The sequence below is a fragment of the Oculina patagonica genome, chromosome 9 (genome assembly GCF_052425735.1).
Source record: "Oculina patagonica isolate OP01 chromosome 9, crgOcupat, whole genome shotgun sequence".
NCBI classification, from domain to species: domain Eukaryota; kingdom Metazoa; phylum Cnidaria; class Anthozoa; order Scleractinia; family Oculinidae; genus Oculina; species Oculina patagonica.
This window is the reverse complement of record NC_135766.1, coordinates 29,148,844-29,169,573: the sequence shown is the minus strand read 5'-3', so window position 1 is coordinate 29,169,573 and position 20,730 is coordinate 29,148,844. Positions and strand designations below refer to the sequence as shown.

The following is a 20,730-nucleotide window of genomic DNA, read 5'->3' as shown; positions in this document are numbered from 1 at the left end:
ACTGAAAAGTCGTTGGTGTGGCGTGACACTTGGTTGAAAATAGTTGAATTGAAGGAATAAATGTCAAAAAATGTCAAAATTGTCCGATTACAATCCGATTACAATTGTTCTTGGACTATTTTGACATTTTTGATATTTATTCCTGCAAATTTCAATTCAATTATTTGTTAATGATGCTTACAGTAATTTCGAAATTTATGTTTGAAAATACGAAACGTGGTCCCGCAACTACAGTTTTTTGGATTACTGAGGGGGAGCCTTGCGTTACGAAGAGGGAGGGATACGGGCCTTTTTTATTCTTTTTATTTTATTTTATTTTTTATCTGCGTTAAATTTCGGACTGTGAATGTTTGGATTTCCGGGCGCTCGCTGGACTCGAGTTTAACAACTTTGACAGGAAATGTGAAAAAAATCGTTCTGTTTTTCCACGATAAATGTCAATCAGAGGATTAACTAAACGCATACTGTTTCTTATTTTTCTTATACCTTTTATGAAGGTAGCCGGTTGCTTCAATGTGTTTCCCATTTATATATAGAACACACTATAAGTTAATCCTTTCAGCACCCATGTCTCTGCGAACGGTAGAGATAGGTAAATTGTCTCTTTGAAAGAGAAAAGCATACCATATATAATCTAATAAACGCTCGGGGCGTCTATTTAAACTTTAGTGTATCCATATATAGAGCTAGGAGAGGCGGTAAATAGATATGAGGCGCTTATTTTGCATTAACTGTAACAAAGTCAACAAAACAATTAGGGCGCGTAGTTTGACGCGGAGTAATATACAACCAGAGTTTGTGGGTAGGAGACTAATCTATTCTGCCCTAATGCAAAGCCTACAGATGTCGTTCATGATTCGATATCGATGTCTTCATCGTCATCGGGGCCAATCGTGTTGGCGTCGTTGGCCTCTTCGATGTGTTATTATACTCTGGAGTGTTTTCTTGTCATTTGAGGCGATTCTTGAGGGAATGAGTGTCTATAAGACATGGGGCCGACACAAAAAACATTGTGTACGAACACACAAAAGTGATTACAAAGTTACTGTTCGCCGATTGGGTAGAAAATTACTGAGGATTTTTTTTTCTGCTCAATCAAGAGCCAGCATTCGCAGAGCCGTTTGGAAATGGTCTGGGAACCGGACTCGTTTCCCAGGGGCTCTTTGACCGAAGTGGAAGTTAGTTATCCTTCAAAGATCCTTTTTTCGATCCCTCACTGCAGTGATTTCAGCGAAAATTATACTATAGTCTATATGGCATTATATAATTATCCTCCATAGGATGCTTAGTTTAAGGAAGGTTGTCTCTAACTTACACTTATTGCAATGCATAAAAGCGGTACTAAAGCAAGCAAAAGCGGACGATACCCCTACTGGTTAACGTTGGATCAATGATGATCTAATCGGCTAAACAAGAAAAATAAAGTTAAAGATTAAAAAGAGCAAGACCGCCGATACAAGGTAGAATAAAAAGATTTTTTTTAAACAATATTTCGTCTGGCCACTTCAGCCTTCTTCAGGTTCAATAAGCAGTATACATTGAAAGGTGCGTTTTATATATGGTGATTTTTATATTTTGCAAAATAACGGAAATACGTTAACTAAATAAATTGACAGTTTAAAGATAAAAAATGCTAAATAACAAGATGACAAAAAATAGTAAACCTGAAATGAACTAACATGTTTCTTCGCGGATGTTGATACCATCGGGATCAATTGATCTACCTTATACAATAAAAAATCTTCCCTGACCTTACTGATTGAATCTCTATTCTGCCACTATGGTGGAGTTAAGATTTACCTTTAGGGTCATCTAGGGTACGGCGGTGTTCTCCTATTTATTGTAAATTACAGCGGTTACATTGAATCATATATATGAGTGAAATAATCATGGTGCTGAAATGTGGCCCTTCCGGTTTAATCGCCGATATTAATGCCAGGTACGTTTCTCTGTTTATTTATCTCGTTCGTCTGTTTATTTTTTGCCGGTAGTTTTAATACATGAAGTGAATTCGATCCAGCTTTTCATAATATGCTGGGAAGCGTAAACTGATAATTTAGTTGGAAGAAAGACGCGAGAGTTTATGAATTGTAATGACCGGTCTAAAATCAAATGTCATCTTATATACATTGTATTTTACTTGATTTTTAAATTTGTTTGTGGGAAATGTTTGTACATCGTATTTAAGGTCTGAATACGGTTAAACAACCCAACAAAATGGTGTGGATCTGTCTGGGGCAATATTTTCAAATACAAACTTTATATTTAATTATGCATGTCTCGATCTTCACGATTTCGGGTCGTGTGTAACTGAATAGTATAAAAGAAACTGCAGGTGTAATTTATTACTGATAAGGTTTTATACAAATATTTCATTTATAGGAGTAAAAATCGACGCATAACTTTTCTTTACTTTGTCCTTTTCCGACCTCGTCAAGCAGTCAGTCTACTGTCCTCAGTTAGCAGTCCATGCCAGTATAATGTTCTCGCCCAATGTTCGCATGGTCGTCGTGGCAACGAAAGACACAAGTTCTTCTTGGTAGTGGTTAGTGTGGTTCTTTGCGGGCAGGGAAGGGTGCGTAGATAGTTAGAGCTCTGGATGAACCTTACACTCGATCGGCGAACGTTCGGCTTTCGGCCTACATTCGGCTTATACGACTGTTTCGGCTTAGTTAGTCAATTTAGTTAGTGCTGGGTGGGTTGGGTGTGGGCCTTCCCTTTTTCCTTTCCTGGGTTTCACAATTCGGCTTCGAATATTTCATTCGGTCAATTATTCGGCACTAGGTTCATGCAATCAAGTTTCGGCTTTATTTCGTCAAGACTGGCTTCGGCTTCACTTCGGCTTCTGCGCCATCTCCCGCTTAGTGTTTTTTGTTAAAGGATATTTTCTTATCTAAGTTCCCTTCAATGACAGCAATATCACTGTTATTGACTGGAACTTTACCCCCTTTAATAGCAGTATTGCCGCTGTTATTAACTGGTTCAAGGTTCATCTAGTTAATTAAACAACTAATTAATCGATAAATAAATTTATTTAATGATAAAGTTAGGAAACTAGAGAATGATCGCTTAACACGGGAACGAAGACGGTTTTGTTTTCTCCTGTCACGTTAAGTTGTCAGTTTTCTAGTTGCAGGTAGCTAATTAGTGTTGGCTCGCACTTGTAAGTGTAGTTTAGCGCCAAGGCTTTAAGTAGTTAGCTTGGGATCTGGGACAAAGCACACATTCTAGTTTTTATCGCTTACAAATTTCAGCGTAGGCAGCCTCCAAAAGCGATCTACCGGACAATTCATCAACAAGATGCATTCTATGAGAAGATTTTATAATCTACCAGTCAGTCAATAGCGAACGAGTTACTTTTAGTTATTGAGAGGCTTTTCTCACTTACAGGCGATGTTAGCAACTGGACAGAACCATGTCTCTTTGTCAGCGTTGCCTCGTGGGAGGAGTCGTCTCAAGGAATCCGCTTGCATTGCACCTCGCAGGCGCAGGAAGCTTAGACCGTCTACAAATTGTAGGCGTTGGTAGACTTCACTTCCGGCGGAGCAAATTAAGACTGAAGTATATTACACAAGTTATGCGATAAACAGTTGTTAAGACCTCTTAAGTTATAGATACTAATTAACGCCTGGAGAAAGGAGAGCCAAGATCGACCTCGCAAAGTAGCAAGACAGTAATAGAGTAAATTAGTACAGTTAGGTAGACTCAACATCAACAAGCCAAGAAAATCAGGGCAAGTGAGACAAGGAGATAACATTGGAAACAAGCAGGGATAACGAAGACACATGGAAAAAAACGCAGCATCCCTTTTTATTGCATCGGAATTGATAGACGAGAAAGTACATATGGCATAAAAGAATAATTTTAAAAACAGTATGAACCACACCAGCGATTATTGGTTTGATTTTGGGCGCCTGGATTCTCTACCTAGCCTAGCTAGCAAAAAAAAAAAAAGCGTTACCAAGATTTCGAAAAATATATCTAATTTACCGTGTTCACCTTTATTCATTGATGTGGTGCATACTACAACGATTATTCATTCTAAGGTCGGTGTATACTTATTTAAGACGTTGTTAAGTAAATATTAATATTAATATCCATAAAATGATAACATGAAGGTTGTTGTTGGTTTGCCGTTGTTGTCTTTGCTACACGCGTGACACGCGAGAAAAGCGCGCGCGAATAAATGCTGTAAGACTTTGGAAGTGCAACACGCGCTCCTCACAATGTTTGTTTCCTTTGAGAATCAAACCTCAATTGTCTGTTGTTTGAAAAAAAAAGCACAAAATTTACTCCAGCAAGTACAAACAAAGTTGAAGCAGGCATTGTGGACTGTAGTGCGGGTTGCATTCCAGCGTTATACAGCATAGCCTCGCTTCGGCTTCGGCTCGGTGAACGTTTTGGTTCGGTTTCTTTCGAAACGCTTCGAACTATGATCGGCTTTCGGCCTTCGGCTTTAATCGAAAATTAACGACAAGGGCCTGGTATCGCGTTTTACCCGATAGCAGGCAAAAGTGAACCGCATATAAATGTCCGAGGAACCCTGCGTGTTCCACGAGCAGTGTCAAGTTTTACAGACACAGGAACATTCTTGGTTTCTCTGGACACTTTCTTCAAATAGGAGCGCACCCCCTCATGGATAACTTTAGCTTCTGTGGAATAGTTTAAGGTAAGGTACCTATAAATATTGTAATATTCTTTTAAAAATGTAAGCATAGTAGGGACTAACGTTTATGGCTAATGATAAGAAGCATTTTAATTTTAACCTTTTTTTTTGTCAGTTCACACAATATATCTAGATAAATCCATGTAGAAGGGTTATAAATTGTGATCTTGTTTTCGGTCGGGGCTCATCTTCGGGAGCAAAAACGACTGGCATAGCAAGAATTGAGAATAAAAAATATGTTTCAGTTAACAGTGTGTTTTGCCGTTACTGTGTGGGTATCTTTTTTCTGGATGAATAACTTACTCTAAAGCATTTTTTGGAGGGATGAACGCTCACCGCCGCATTTAATGCTATGGGGGTGGGAAGGGATTATGTTTTGTTGTAAACTTTTAATTAACTTTTCCACTTTCGGGTACGTCTTCGTTGCTGTAAAATCGTATCTACTGAACGCTTTCAAAGATTTAAAACAGTACCACGTTATAGCTTGTACAACGCTTTTAAAAATACATCCCAAAACTGCGTTAAGTAACAACAACATGCAAATTGGTAAATCGTCCATTTTCGGGGACGTTACGGATTTCAGTTCCGTCTACGATTTATAAATATATTGTAAGAACTTAATATCTGTATGTAATTCTAGGTGCGCTGAACTTTAAAATAAAAATAAATGTAACAGAAAAAGCTTGTTTGGTCGTTTTTTGTGCTGACTTTTTTCTGAATATTGTAACTATCTTGTCGCTTTTTATTTTCAGTAATTTGTACACAGTCCTTTCACTTTTTTCATCTCTCTTTTTTTGATTCCTTCTGCAAGCGTCATTTTTCGGGAGGCAGAACGTGGTATTTTAACAAAACTTTTTTTAAGCACCTCTGCTGGCAACATATGGTCGTGCACTTTCGGGCATGACTTGATCGAGTTTCAATTCATCATTTCGCGTTATCTCATGGCTGCTAGTCGGTTTGGCGTTAAATAGAGCCCTAATTTCGCCAGTTTTCGGTGATTTAAAACATGTTTCGTTTGCCGGTTCAACGAATTCTAACAATCTACAGCTAAAGTTCTTTCGGCGTTTTTTTTTTATTCGCAAAGACACAACAAAGAAACGACGTTTACGGTTAACACAAGGTAAATGTCGGTGTAGCGTACTTCAGTTCCATCTAACAGGACCTATCGGGTATCAGGTTCAAAATCATTTTTTTATGAACCTCAGCTGGCAACATATGGTCGTGCACTTTCGGGTATGACTTGATCGAGTTTCAATTCAACATTTTGCGTTATCTCATGGCTGCTAGTCCGTTATCTAGAGACCTAAGTTCGCCGGTTTTCGGTGGCGTAAAACGTGTTCCGTTTGCCGGTTCAACGAATTCTAACAATCTACAGGTAAATTTCTTCTTTCGGCGTTTTTTTTTTTCGCAAAGACACAACAAAGAAACGACGTTTACGGTTAACACAAGGTAAATGTCAGTGTAGCTTACTTCAGCTCCATCTATCAGGACCTATCAGGTTCAAAATCATTTTTTATGAACTGAATATCTGTACTGTGTGTAGTTAGTGTTATGTCAGCTTAAAATAAATAAAAACCGTTTTACTCTTTGTGTCTTTTTGTTCTAAATACTGTGAATAATTAATTAATGATAATAATTTGCACACAACCGACTCACAGTGTCATTTTACTTCTTCTCTTTCTAGATCGCTCTTCGTAACTTTTTGATGGTAGTAAGGACTGCAAAATACTTGATAACGCTGAAAGGTTGCTGGTCTCGGTAATTTTTTTTTCGCGTCCACTTTCGGGGACGTAGTGATTCGCTTCAACTGTATCCTTCAAAGATCTTTTTCCAGTGTTTAGGTAGTCCATTTTCGGGGATGACTCGGACGAGTTTGTCAACTCGCGCGTTCTGGTGGATTCTAGCTACGCTTATTTTCGTCGGCGTTAAACAGAGTACCGAACGACATATGCCCTTTTTCGGGGACGTAGTGATTCGCTTCAACTGTAGTTTAAAAGAACTTTTTTTCCAGTGTTTAGGTCGTCCATTTTCGGGGATGACTCGGACGAGTTGGTCAACTCACGCGTTCTGATGCATTTAAACTACGCCCATTCTTGTCGGCGTTAAACGGAGTACCGAACGACATATGTCCATTTTCGGGGACGTAGTGATTCGCTTCTTTTGTATCCGTCAAATAACTTTTTCCAGCGATTAAATCGTCCATATTCGGGGATGACTCGGACGAATTTGTCAACTCGCGCGTTCTGGTGGATTCTAGCTATGCCTATTCTTGTCGGTGTTAAACAGAGTACCGAACGACATATGTCCACTTTCGGGGACGCAGTGATTCGCTTCAACTGTATCGTCAAAGAACTTTTATTTATTGTTTAGGTCGTCCATTTTCGGGGATGACTCAGACGAGTTTGTCAACTAAGCGTTCTGGTGGATTCTAGCTACGCCCATTTTCGGGAGCTTTAAACAGAGTACCGAACGACATATGTCCATTTTCGGGGACAAAGAACACAAGGCATTTTCTCCAGATTGGATCTGAACCGTCAATTGTATCCGTCAAAGAACTTTTCCAGTATTTAGGTGGTCCATTTTCGGGGATGACCAGGACGAGTTTGTCAACTCGCGCGTTCTGTTTGATTTAGCTACGCCCATTTTCGGGGGCGTTAAACAGAGTACCGAACGACATATGTCCTTTTTCGGGGCCGTAGTGATTCGCTTCAACTGTATCTTCAAAGAACTTTTTTTTATTGTTTAGGTCGTCCACTTTCGGGGATGACCCGGACGAGTTTGTCAACTCGCGCGTTCTAGTTGATTTAGCTACGCCTATTTTCGGGGGCTTTAAACAGAGTACCGAACGACATATGTCCTATTTCGGGGACAAATAACACAAGGCACTTTCTTCAAATTGGATCTGAACCGTCAATTGTATCCGTCAAAGAACTTTTTCCAGTATTAAGATGATCCATTTTCGGGGATGATCAGGACGAGTTTGTCAACTCGCGCGTTCTGGTGGATTCTACCTACGCCCATTTTCGTCGGCGTACAACAGAGTACCGAACGACATATGTCCATTTTCGGGGACAAATGAATTCTTACAACCTGGTTTTTTATTTGGCGTTGTTTTAGCGAAAGAAAATATAAAGTTTACTGTCAGTTAACACAAGCAGTTTTTCCAGATTGGATCTAAACGACATCACGCCACTGAGGAAAGTTGCTAGCTGCATATTGTGTTGTTGTGTTAAACATATGCAAGGTGAACTCGCTTTTTTCCGTTTTCGGTTTGGAGTACTGGTAGATAAACCACGTTCGGCCATCTGTACCTGGCTGTTCAGAACTCAACACTATGTTAACGTTATAATTAGGTTGCAAAAACTTTTCAGTTTCCAGTGTTTAGGTCGTCCATTTTCGGGGATGACTCAGACGATGCGAGTTGGTCAACTCGCGCGTTCTGATGCATTTAAACTACGCCCATTCTTGTCGGCGCTAAACGGAGTACTGAACGACGTATGTCCATTTAATTTTCGGGGACAAACGAATATTAACACGAAGCAGTTTCATCAGATTGGATCTGAACGTCATTGCACCACTAAAGACTGAGGTACCTTAGTCGCTGCCCAATGTTAAGTTTATACAAGCTTAATAACTCAGATTTTATATTCCTTTTTCGTTTTGAAGTACAGAAAAATGGACCACGTGCGACCATCCTTACCTGACTGTTCAGCACTCCACACTGTTTTCTTTTCTTTCAGGTGAAGGAGACTTGGTAAGTATTGCTCTGCAGATAACGGCTTTGCTTTCTTAGATATTTTCAATTTCAAATCATTTCAGAGTTTAGTCTTTGTCTAAAGACTTTTCTCGCATCTTCTTTGATGTACAACAGGAAAGAGATCGGATGCCCCAACAGACAGCAAACCCGCCTTGAGGCAAGCGAAAGTGAGCGACTTGAGTCATGTTTTTATCGCTGTTAACTCATCTTGAAGTTTAGTCTTAACAGGTTTCTTTGGTGTTGCCTCAAAGAAGCCAGGACGAAAAAACAAACAAAAAAGCGGTTGCGCAATTGACAGCTGCAAAGGATGGAGCTTTTCCCAATGATTCTCGATTGTAAGTACTATTTGTGCAATTTTCGCCCGCTACTATACAGATTGAATCCAGTAGTTATTTTAATAACTAGATTAAAACATTTGGTAAACAAGCCAGAAGAGTAGATAAAACATATGAACTATAGGATACTACTTTCTTGTTGCACTATCAAATTCTCCGCAGAGAGATTCGATTAAAAGAAATACAAAGATCAAATCAAGAAAAGAAAGATTAAAAAAACCGTGAACCTGTATTTGGGAATTAACATTGTTAAATTTTGTTGTATCACAAAATCTTCAGAAGTTAGTCCCGGGATATTCAAGTTTTTAAGCAATCTATAGTTTCCAAAGGTCTTTATTTTAATCATTCTATCCTCTATTTCAGCCTTAGATCTCGTTTTGTCTTTCCTCCCTGGCTTTATATCTCTTATGTGTCCTGACTATAGAGCGTTTTCAATCACTTGACCAGTCGCCATACTGGATTACTAAAACAAAAGACGATTTCCGCATAAAATAGAATTTAATAGACCAATTTCGATATTTTAAAATTCAGCCTAAAACAATGGAGCCTCGTAATGAGGTCTATTGTTTTAAGCTGAATTTTGATATATCGAAATTGGCCTATTCCCGGAAGAGTGGCTTGGAACACCAATATGACCGTCATTTGTTTATTTTGTAACTTTATATGGAATATGTCCTGGCAAAATAACTCTTAACTTGTGCACTTGGGTAGTACACTTTATATCTTGCAGCCTCGTACGTAATCAGCATCATAACTCCGATCCGATGCAGTTTATGACACCTTAACGAGACTCTGTTTGGACATTTAGCTGGGAACTCATGCAGATTTACACCGGAATGGCATCATACCAATCTTTGATCTGACAACTGGGAGCTCAGCTACTCAGCGATAATCACGTCCTGCAGACGTCGTGCTTCGAGGTTCACTCCCGGAGCCACAGGTCAGGCTGCCGATTCGTCCTGTTGCTTCAGTATCCAGCATCATGCAAAATACGGGCTCCGCATATCATCCTCCCTGTCACCAGAAAACCATGCTGATTCTTCTCTGCTGCTTCAGCAAGCTATATCCTGCAAACTTCAGGCTCTGTTGATGATCGTTTCTGCCTCCAGACAGTGCGAATTCTCCCTGCTGCCCCGGCATGATCTGATTATCATTTCCCTTCCACCAGACAGGCCTGCCGATTCTACTATTCGAGCAATTCTACATCGTTCAGACTACGGGCTCTGACGATGAGATTTCCCGCCACCAGAGATACCAGATGATGCTTCCTGCTGCTTTAGATCTGCATCTCGGAAACAAGAATTTTTTGGTTAAGAGAGGTGAGTTTGCAGCTGCCTGTTTTTTAAGCAATATTTGGCTTTTAAAAAATGTTAGCGGAGTCTCTCTAAGAAAAATCACTTTCACCTTTATTTTCAGCAATGAAATGGCGTGCCAAATCAACAATGAAATACCTGCCGCTTACGAGTGTTGTGCGTGACCACTTCATCACGAGTTTGCGGGCGGCGCAGTGATCCTGACATGCAACATCAATACAGTTAGTCAGTCAGCCGTCTTCTGAGAGCTGCCTCAGAACAGCGGATCTGCCATTGACCCATTCAGCCCAGAACTACATTCTTAAGACGAAGTTCCATTGACTTACACAGCCAGTTACTCTATATCTGCACATAGCAGCGACATGGAAAAGCAGCTAACAGATCTCTCTATGCCCATTGCAGCCTACCTTAAGACCAGATACACTTCAGACTGTTGTTATCCAACGGAAACATAACTGATGCTCAAAGACGTCAGGTAATCTGTTGAAGTTGCTCGACCATCGATTGTAAACCATTTGCTTCTATCAATGAACAAACGTTTCCTGTGGCGTCACGGCGGCCATATTGACATTTGTAAACGTGATATTTTCGGTCTTTGATTATTAAATGAGTACTGACTGGCTATTCAACGGAAACATTTTAAATCCTTATTCTGTAGACAATAGTATAGCCATCGTAAAAACATTCTTTTAACTCAGTTGATGAATATTTTTGTAGAAATAGAAAATATAGTTACTCGTTGTTTAACACTTTATATATAATAAGGAGAAGTGAGGTTTCAGGATCCTATTCTATCATGCCAACTCGCTTCTCCTACAAACAGATAAAAAAGATTTTAATGCGGTTGATTTGATTCACTGAATTTATATTTCCTTTATTTAAGATATGAATCAAAACCAGGTTTTTCGGGCTAAGGGGGACAAGCGGCTCTAGGGATGCGAATTCTAGGCAACTTCCGCAGGATGTTCACTGACATCGAGTGTGCACTTTGCTAGACCAGTTAGAATGGGTTAAATTTTCAAACAGTTTGCACTTGTTGGTGCGGAAACCCACTGCCCACCTTTGGCCTTTACAGGGATGTATTGAAAATTAATCCTCAACATAACAGGTGTAGCAGCAATAAGATGCCAAGGATGGTAATATCTAAACTATTACGAGCCACCTTAAGAGCACATACAGCCGGACTTGTGGCACCATATTCTTGTATCCAGTGTGAACAGTCTCCCTAATGCATTGGAGTGTAAGGATGGAAGGATGGGGGAGACGATGACCTGTGAGGAGGCACTCACCCGCTCACCTTTCCAATATATATTTTTTTCTGATTGAAATGAAGCTTCTTGCCCCTCCAGTTTCCCGGTATAACTGGCGATTTGTTATTTTATTGATTAGAACCTCGTTCCTAGTCAGTCAGTAGTAAGATGCATGAAATAATAAAGTGGAACCCCAATATTACGATCCTCGATATAACGATATTCCAGATATAACGATGAATATTCTATGTCCCGGCAAAAGTTACAGTAAAATGTATTGGACAGAACCCCAAAATAACGATCTTCGATATAACGATATTCCCGATATAACGATGAGAGTTTAGCGGACCGAACGTAAAATCCTTCCGATATAACGATATTATCAGTACCCAGTCACATTTTATTTGCAAAACATCGAAATTAATGCAATAACATTACGGTAATCAAGTCATCTCTAACGTTTATAAAAACAGCATTGTACGATGATATACGAAAATGATACTGTGTTCTAAGCCTTATTATCAAAATTATTCTCTTTATTCTCCTCTAATATGCAGTAAAAAGTACTTTTTAGGTTTACCCCGATGTTACGATATTTTAGGTTACTTTACGGCCATACCGTTATATCGGGAGTTTTGATATAACGATTCTTCGATATAATAAAATTATTTTACTGCTCCCTTGGCATATCGTTATATCGGGGTTCTACTGAAGATGCAAGAAATAAGAGACAGTCACTTTTCTGTCAGCCTCTACTTACTGGTAGGCTTCATTAATTTACACGCGATTTAAGGTAATTTCAGCACTAATCAACCGGTCATTTAATTAACTGTAATATCATAGTAAGGACTTAGAAAAACGTCGGTCCTACATTCTTCAAGTTTTTCTCACTTGTTTGAGAATGAAATTTATAATATTTGGATATACTAGTCATCCTCGTTTGTAATTTGGTTTTGTCGATAAATGAATGTTGCTAGTGGTCTCACTGTTATTATGGTTTATTAAGTAAGTTGTAATTTTGATTGGTTATGGAGTAGATAGGTAGGTGTAATTCTATAGCTAAACACATTGACACGAAAATAAAGATCTAATTGATTTATTTATTTATTTTATGCTCTGGCAATTTGAAGTTTAGCGCTCATTTCTAGTAAAAATAAAAACAGAATTACCTTAAAACAGTTCACCTTTATTATTATTATTCAACAAATTGTCACGATGCTTATATGATCAGAAAGTCCAATTTGTTAATTTTATCTCTTCAAAACAGATATCCTGTCACTACGTAATTTTTCAATCGGGTCGGATAGTAAATGTACTCTAGGCAGCTGCGAACAGGCCCGCTAGTTGTGAATAGGAAATTTCGGGTTTAGGGTATAGTGCGCTTTATTTCTCGAGCTTACTACCCCGACCACACTTGGTTCGCTTCTCTTCCGAAGTTTTTCTCTCTATCCCCTACTAGGGAGCATGTTTGCAGGCTAGTGCACTTAAGAAGACCCGCCGACATCTTCCTTCACCGCCTCAATTTATCTACCTGTAAAAATTCCAATGTTAAATTATAGTTATTGCACCATTATCCTACTCAATCTTGAGGAATATCGTCTAATTTCAGCAATTCCGCCTACGGCATCGTCATAAAGTATCAGACGATATTCCATGCGATTTAAAAATGAACTGAAAAATTAAAGTTTAGTTGCTGGTAGGTTTTTCAGAGGGTAAAACATTTTTCAGAGGGTAAAAAATCCTTTTTTCGACAATTTCCGTATCAGAGCACAAGATATGAGAAGATTGTCTTGAAGCATTCGTGATTGGCACAGTCGTGAATTCGCGGGCTTACTAGTTTCTCCGGCTATCAATATAACCGGTGATTAACAATCATTTCAGTTTATTAACACAAACTACTCATAAAAAGGACGATTTTAAAGTGGCAACTGTCCTGTTGATATCTTTTCAAGAAAGCATTAACTGAGAATTAAGGTAACTAAGGTGTCTTCGAGGAGTTGTCTCTAGAAACGGTGATTATATTATTGTTATCCGTTTTATTTAACGTTTACGTTTGTTAACAGGACCACATTGATAGCAGTCGCCACATCTTAGTGGTCTACCACACGTATCGAGTAAAAGAGGTCAGCTTCGAGCCAAAGTGGCGCATACTGTACTGCCGGAGCTTATCCCGGTTTCCTTAGCATTAAGCAGCTAGGAGTATTTCTACTCCCCCCTGGATGGGATGCTAGTCCATCGCAGGGAACCCCCCAGCATTATTTCGCCGGTACCCATTTATACACCTGGGTGGAGAGAGGCACTATGAGAGTAAAGTGTCTTGCCCAAGAACACAACACAGTGACCCCGGCCAGGGCTCGAACCCGGAACGCTCGCTCCGGAGTCCGGCGCGCTAACCATTAGGCCACCGCGCCTCCCATTATTGTTATTATGAAAATGCCTAATATCGTCTCCAAGGACTTGTACGCGGACACGCCGGAAGAGTATTGAGCAATTGCCCGATACTGATTTCCTTGGTTTTTCTCCAGCTCGAGGGCTGTAATTCGCTCATCCTGGGTCTCCACGTCTTCTCTCAGCTTTTTAACCATCTTTGATAATTTCTGGATGGCCTAAAAAATGTGTTACAGTTTAGAACAAAATGAATCAAGAACCTTGTATCGTTTCCTGATCAAGAATCGAATTTTGTAACTATGTAAAAGGTTACATATTAGATGTGCGAGATTCGAAAAAAATAACACTTTGGTACTGGTCCTGTAGAGAGTTTGACCATTTTCTTGAAATGGGAAAATAAAAGAAAATCTCAACCAGCAGCGCTTTCTAAACAATCCTTGACCTCCGGTAGTCGACAAAAATGGTACCGACAATTCGCAAGATCTTAATAAAAAATTTTCCGCCACTCTACATTTGACGTCTAAATGATGGCAATGCTGTCAATGTTAGGTTTCTTAGCTTGAGTGTAGCATGGGCAAATCCGGGATTTTCCTTAGGAGGGTTGCACCAATAAACTACATATTTGGGCAGAATATCTGAGTTGCATTAGAAAGCATTAGGTCATTTTTTTTTCTTTCTTTTTTTTGGGGGGGGGGGGGGGCACCCCTGCACACTCCCACTAGATACACCCCACGATGGTGCGGGATACACCCTTTTTCAGATGAATTGCTCGATGCGAAGTTGTCGATGGTGCGGGATGTTTTCTAACACGGAGGAAAAAATGCAACTCGAAATGGCCTATTTCTATTCAGCGCTCACCTTTGACAAACATTTATAGTTTTGGCAAGGAGGACTTCTCGGTGGTTTTGGAGAAGATAACACCAGTGACCATTCGTCTGCTTTGTAAGTGCCCGTAAATGACGTCACTACACCAAACCTGTTGTACACTTGTCTAAAAACAAAGTAAAAAGAAAATTGCAATTTTAATGCTACGGAAAAGAATCAATATTCCATTTGGTGAGAAGTATAAGCACCAAAATGTTTCCTTTTTAAAAAGATCACTTGAAATTCATAAGAGTAAAGCTGTTGGGACTAGTGGACTCTCTTGTCTATTTATTTAACAATGTTAACTTTAATTTCTCGTCTTCTGGTAACCGAAAAGGAAAAAAAAGTCCGTTTGACTCCAGTTACTTATTAGGTACTGTAGGCTCTTAAATCCGGTTTCTCTTAGCAGGAAGCAACTAGAGAAATTTACATTTTTTCTATCCTGTTCATACGCGTTGCTGAGTTGAGAGAGTAATTGTACGAGTAAATTGTCTTCCCAATGAACACATCACACCCTAACCAGGGCTCGAACTGAAACTAGATTGACAAGTCCGCAGTCCAGCGCTCTAACCATTAGACCATCGCGCCTTCCAAAGGTTCATTTCTACTGTTCAGAGGGGGATTGAGGTGAAAAGCAATGGGTACCCCTTCTTTGTTGTTATCTACTTGCAAGATAATTAAAACACTGCTGCTGTTTTTTTACTCGGTTGACCATTATTCTCTGTGGTCTCGCGTACACAGCACGCACAACTATTTATTTTTAAAAAGTTTTTTGAAATTGAGCGTGACATCAAGCTATCTATAAACTGATGAAGAGTTCAGTGTTAGCAAAAATGTCTCGCTATCAACAATGTTAAAGTCAGTGAAAAACATTAACTTCTATCAATTAAAACTGCCATTTACTTACTTCAAAAGGGCTACTGTATCTCCGCCCCCAGAATCGCTGCCAAATCCAACTCCCCATTGGTAATTCTTTCTTTCAACTGCTTGTACACCAACTCCACTAACGGAGCTTTCCTCCAAATAATAGGCAACCTACCAATACGAAATAATAAGAAGGTGCTAAGTTGCACTCCGTATTCAAATACTAAAAAAAAAACTTTTTTTCTTTAAAAGTGCTCAAGTGTTGCCTAGCTTTGCGAAACGTTTCGGGAGTGACCCCTTCATCAGCTGAATTTTGCGACCGATGAATGGGTCTTTCCCCAAACGTTTCGCAAAAATAGGCAACATACATGTAAGCTCTTTTAAAGAAAAAAAAAACGTTTTTATAGTACTTAACCTACCAATACAGCAGAGCTTTGTTTATTCTACTTGTTACTTGTTTGTAAGATAAAAAATACTGACAAAAGCACTGCGGGAATCGAAATTTACATTGTGTTAGCACAAAAACCAGTGAAGTGTAAGGTGATCCAGTAAAAGGCTGAAACTAATATAACTGTTAAAACCCTTGGTTTATTTAGGGGGGTATACATAAGTTTTACTGAGGCGTTTACTTAAATAGAGAGGATTTTTTGAAGATAAATGTGTCCCTAAATCTTGTTAATTGTAATGATTGCGTACTGCCATCAAGTCCTTATACTTGAAACGATATCGATGATTGTTGTGTACTTACAAGAATGACTTTACTGATGGTTACACCAGCTTGTAAGTTAAGAATCCAGTGAACAGGTTCGTAGCTTCCAAGTACGAGTATAATAGGTCTGTCTGACCTTCTTTGGCTGATTATATTCACCGTAGCATCGCCAGCTTCAGGAGGACGTCTGTTGATAACCTCGTACACAGACAGTACATGGACTTCATACTGCGGGGAACTGCTGCCAGGCGTGCAACTGTAGGTATTTCGGCGTTGGCTTTTATACTGTGGTTTGGCGAGGGCTGTGTCAGCATCCAGAACGATTTTACATCCATATGCATCAGCTAAAAAAAAGAAAGTTGCTAGGGATGTATCAACAAAAAACTTATAGGGTGGCGAGTACCGCGGAACATTGGTTTTAGGGGATGCATTCTTCCTCGTCGTCTGTGGTTTACCAACTCTTCCTGCGATCTCGCCACATCCTGCGTTTTTTAATAAATCTTCTGCATTTTGAATTAAATATATAAAGTTTTTGCTGCTTCATTTTTTAGTAGAAATTACACTTTCAACTAGTCAGAAAACGATCCATGCTTTTCTGTGAATGTTGTGATTGAAATAGCTAGATATCTAGAAATGCAACTTCGATTTTTTTCTGTTTTGGTGACATATAGATTACTTCATGGAAAGTGCGCGCGTACGGTGTTTACGCACGAGTTGTTGACGTATCAGAAATCGAACGAGTGAGCGGAGCGAACGAGTGAGATTTCTGATACAAAACAACGAGTGCGTAAACACCGTACAAAGCACTTTCCATGCTGTAATTTGTTTATTTTATAAATACAGAGATTTTTCCACGCTGAACTGTTTTTTTTTTTATTGTTATAAGACCCCGGTACAAGCACACAACTGATGAAAGTACCCTAATTTACAAAATGATAATAACAACAAAATCGTTGAAAAAAGACATTTCATGAGATTATTCTCGTGTCTTAAAATTGTTCTAAATGGATAAAAAATCGAATATCAAGAGTTTTTCATTCAACAAGTACAAAAATGAAATACAGAAATAAGAACTAAGACTACGTAACTGTGCTATTGCAAGGGAGGGCTATCTTCATCCGAAGAATCTAAAATACGTTTAACACGCTTGAAGGTGTGCTTTCTCGTTGCTGAGTACGCATTAGGCGACTGACTTACTGTGTTTATAGAAATGTTAAAGTGTCCTCCATTAAACACGGCTCCGCTAAATACACTTGCTCCAGGCAATGGCGCATCAGGTTTATTCATCGCGTCAGGTCTCTTTTCGGAATAAATTTTGTAAACGGCAACTGGATCTCTTTTGGGTGGACCGTTTGGTGCTGCGAAGGCCTTCAGTTTAACAGCTCTGACATTTCGAGGTTCAGCTCCCGTTCTAGTTTTCGTTTGACGTTCAGGATACTCTAGGTATTCAGTTCCGTCGGCTTCCATGTGAAGTTCCACGTCGCCCCAAGTCATCTGCCCATGTTCTTCACAGCCTCTCAAACCAAAATGCACCCGGAATTGAAAAGCCAGACTGTGATTAGCACAGCTTCGGCATTTGAGATTCCCAGTAAATTCTTTTCGAAAAGAAGGTTTTCCTCCACATCAGTCAAAGCTTCGGCTGCGTTGGGTTTGTTCCCTTTGCCTTCATTTTTCAGTTGTTTGCTGCGAGCTTCCAGACATTTTCTTGCTTGATCAAACACAGTGTCTTCGATAATACTCGCTGAGTATTTGCGTTCTCTTTATAAATACCGGTTAAAACTTGAGAACAACCCTCGAAGGCTCGATGGTTCATAGTCTTGGCCATCTTTTCTTTTCACACTAAGAATGAATTCACTAAGGTAACGGCTGAGCTCTTCTGGTTGGATTTCTTCAAATTTTCTTTGTTCGTTTTTCTCCAGCAGAAATGTAGAAAGCAGATTCACATCCCGCTGCGTTTTCGCTCGAGTGTTTTTGTTTTCCTGCTCTGTAATATATTCTTCAATGGGTTTACTTAATGGTTTAAACCTACTGCCAGAAGATTCAGCCACAGTTGTTAATGAGAACGTTTTAAACCGTCCAAAAATATACTGCGAAAGGCCAAAAACCCTGCAAGCGATAACTTTCAAGCAGTGAAAAAGCTAGCGCCATCGACAAAGCTACCACGTTCATTGAAAATGTTGATGCGTTTTGACAGCCGCTTTCTGATGGGACGAAACGGGTTTCTCACGTGTGAGAAAGTCGTTTCGCCGTTGTCATTGGCTGCGAGAATTTCCGAACCGTGTTTTCAACAGATCAATTCTAACTGTAAATCTCAGTATGTATGAAATAAAGCGATATTTCTCACGTTATAAGTTTAAAGTTTTAAGTTTTGCATTTACATCTTAGCCACAGTTTCTTGCACATTAAAATTCTTTAGACCATAGCGGAACAACTCACGCAAGCAAGTTTCGTAATTGTATCCTTGGCCAGTACAGACACAGTATCCGTCCCTGCAGACAGCATTCATTTTATATCCGCCAGAACAGTAGTTGGAGTAACATTTCTGTCGGTGAATAGTTGGTGTGTTGGGTGTCGGTGTGTACACGACTGTTGCAGTGGCCGTGATACTTGCTGCGACGCTGCTGCCGATGATTCCAGGTCCTGAACCTGTTTAAGATAAAGCCGTAAATGGCCCGACAAAATAGAATCAAATAAATAGGACAGTATGCGAAATAACAAAGTATGTTACGAAACTATTTTGCCATATTGGAGAAAATTCAGTGCTGATATTTATTACGTAGGAGCCTGAATTGCAGGTGAGGTGTTGGTTAATCTCTAGACACAATTAGATAAACAGGTGATTTGAATTTTTTTTTTCGAGGAGAGCAAACAGAGTGAAACTACCTTGCCACATAACAGTTTTTTTTTACCCAGCGGGAAAAGCTTATGTAACAACTGCCACGTTTTGCATTTCTTTCTTAAGTGATTGATTCAAACGCTCTCTAGCTTTCCTCGCACCTCCCACTCGAACTCCTTTTCGCCTTCCCCTGTGAACGCCGGCCTCGCCGGCTAAATAAAAACCAGCTTCTGTTAATACCCAATGTAATTTTAAGTCCGCAAGTAATTTTAAGTATTAGTTACCGTGTGCTGAAGGTAACACCAGTGACCATTCGTATGCTTTGTAAGTGCCTGTAAATGACGTCACTACACCAAACCTACTGTGTATTTGTCTACAAAGTAAAAAAAAAAAAACAATTAAAATAATACTTTTATTTACCGTCCGTGCATTTTAACCCAGTTAATTTGAAACTATACCATACCAAATGTAAAGATTACAAACTATCTTGTGATGCCATTGATCACAGCGTCTTCCCTTCAAAGTAATCTCGAAAGGTTTAAAACCAAGGTTTGCGAGTGACTGTATTTCAATTTGAACACATATGTTACTGTTTGTTAAAACAAAAAACACTTCTCCGTTTACTTACTTCAGCAGCCCGACTGTATTTCCTCCCCCTGAATCAGTTCCATATCCATAACTCCACTGCGAACTGATCATACCCTTTCGTTCAACTGCTTGCACTTGGTTCACGTCTCCGCTAACGGAACTCTCGTCTATATAATACGCAACCTGCAAATACAACAAAAATTTAACTCTTCTCAACTATCGCTATGTTTTTCTTTTGCTTAGTATATATTACAACTGTGTATGCATCGTTCAACAAGAAAGTCCTGATTTACACTACATATGTCCCTGAACCTTATCTATATACGTACTATCATCACGTCTTTATTGCTGAAATCATCTTGATTTTTTTTTTGTTCCTGTTGTTGACCTATTTCTCTGAAGGCAAGAAACCCAAGCATGTCGATTGTTTCTATTGACATGTATACAACTGTACATACCAGTATGACTTTACTGATGGTAATGCCTGCTGGTAAATTTAGAATCCAGTTAACAGGTTCGTAGCTTCCAAGTACGAGTATAATAGGTCTGTTTGAATTGCCGACAATGTTGACAGGAGTGTCACCGGCCGTTGGAGGGCGAGTGTGTGAACTTCCCTCGTACACAGACAGTACGTGGATCTCGTATTGGGTTGAACTGCTACCAGGCGTGCAACTATAGATAGTCTGGGGCTGCTGGTTGTTATTCTGTGGTTTCCCAAGTGCTGTGTCAGCATTTAAAACGATTTTACATCCATATGCATCAGCTAAAGAAATGAGAAAGTTAACTGTCGATGAATGAGGGTCAATAAGCTGGAGATGTAGAGTAAGGCTTGGTGGTTGGGCCTGATTTAAACCTAAATGAGCTTTATAGGTATGTGCCACTGTGAAGGACAAGGATATCAAGTAGTTTAGTCTGGGATACGGTGTAGAAATCAGCGAGTTTCGGTCTAGAAAAGGGCAGTATTTGCCGGTGAACTTATCGGTGGTATAGGGGAAGAATTAAATCCAGAATAACAATAGAAACTCGGAAGAGATCGAAAGAGGCTTTACTAAACGTAAACAAAATCATAGTGGCAACGTAATTGACAGATACGCTCTATTCCAGTCATTCTAGACTGTTTTTTTTTTTATTATTTCAAATAACAAAACCTAAAAATGTGT

At 39.4% G+C, this 20,730-nt stretch overlaps 2 protein-coding genes across 2 annotated transcripts in view; one reads left to right on the top strand and one right to left on the bottom strand.

Moving 5' to 3' along the window:
- Positions 1–20,730, top strand: part of LOC144664823 (C-type lectin domain family 4 member E-like) — a 197,681-nt gene that overhangs the window by 7,005 nt on the left and 169,946 nt on the right. The gene's annotated exons all lie outside the window — the stretch shown is intronic.
- The window catches only part of LOC144665097 (uncharacterized), a 115,550-nt gene that overhangs the window by 83,969 nt on the left and 10,851 nt on the right, over positions 1–20,730 (bottom strand). The window contains exons 3-7 of the mRNA XM_078526273.1: positions 20,029–20,333; positions 19,611–19,753; positions 19,267–19,355; positions 18,583–18,792; positions 16,186–16,490 (exon numbers count right to left, since the gene is read on the bottom strand). Of these exons, the coding sequence (XP_078382399.1) occupies positions 16,186–16,490; positions 18,583–18,792; positions 19,267–19,355; positions 19,611–19,753; positions 20,029–20,333 (1,052 nt within the window). The remainder of the gene's footprint in view (positions 1–16,185; positions 16,491–18,582; positions 18,793–19,266; positions 19,356–19,610; positions 19,754–20,028; positions 20,334–20,730) is intronic.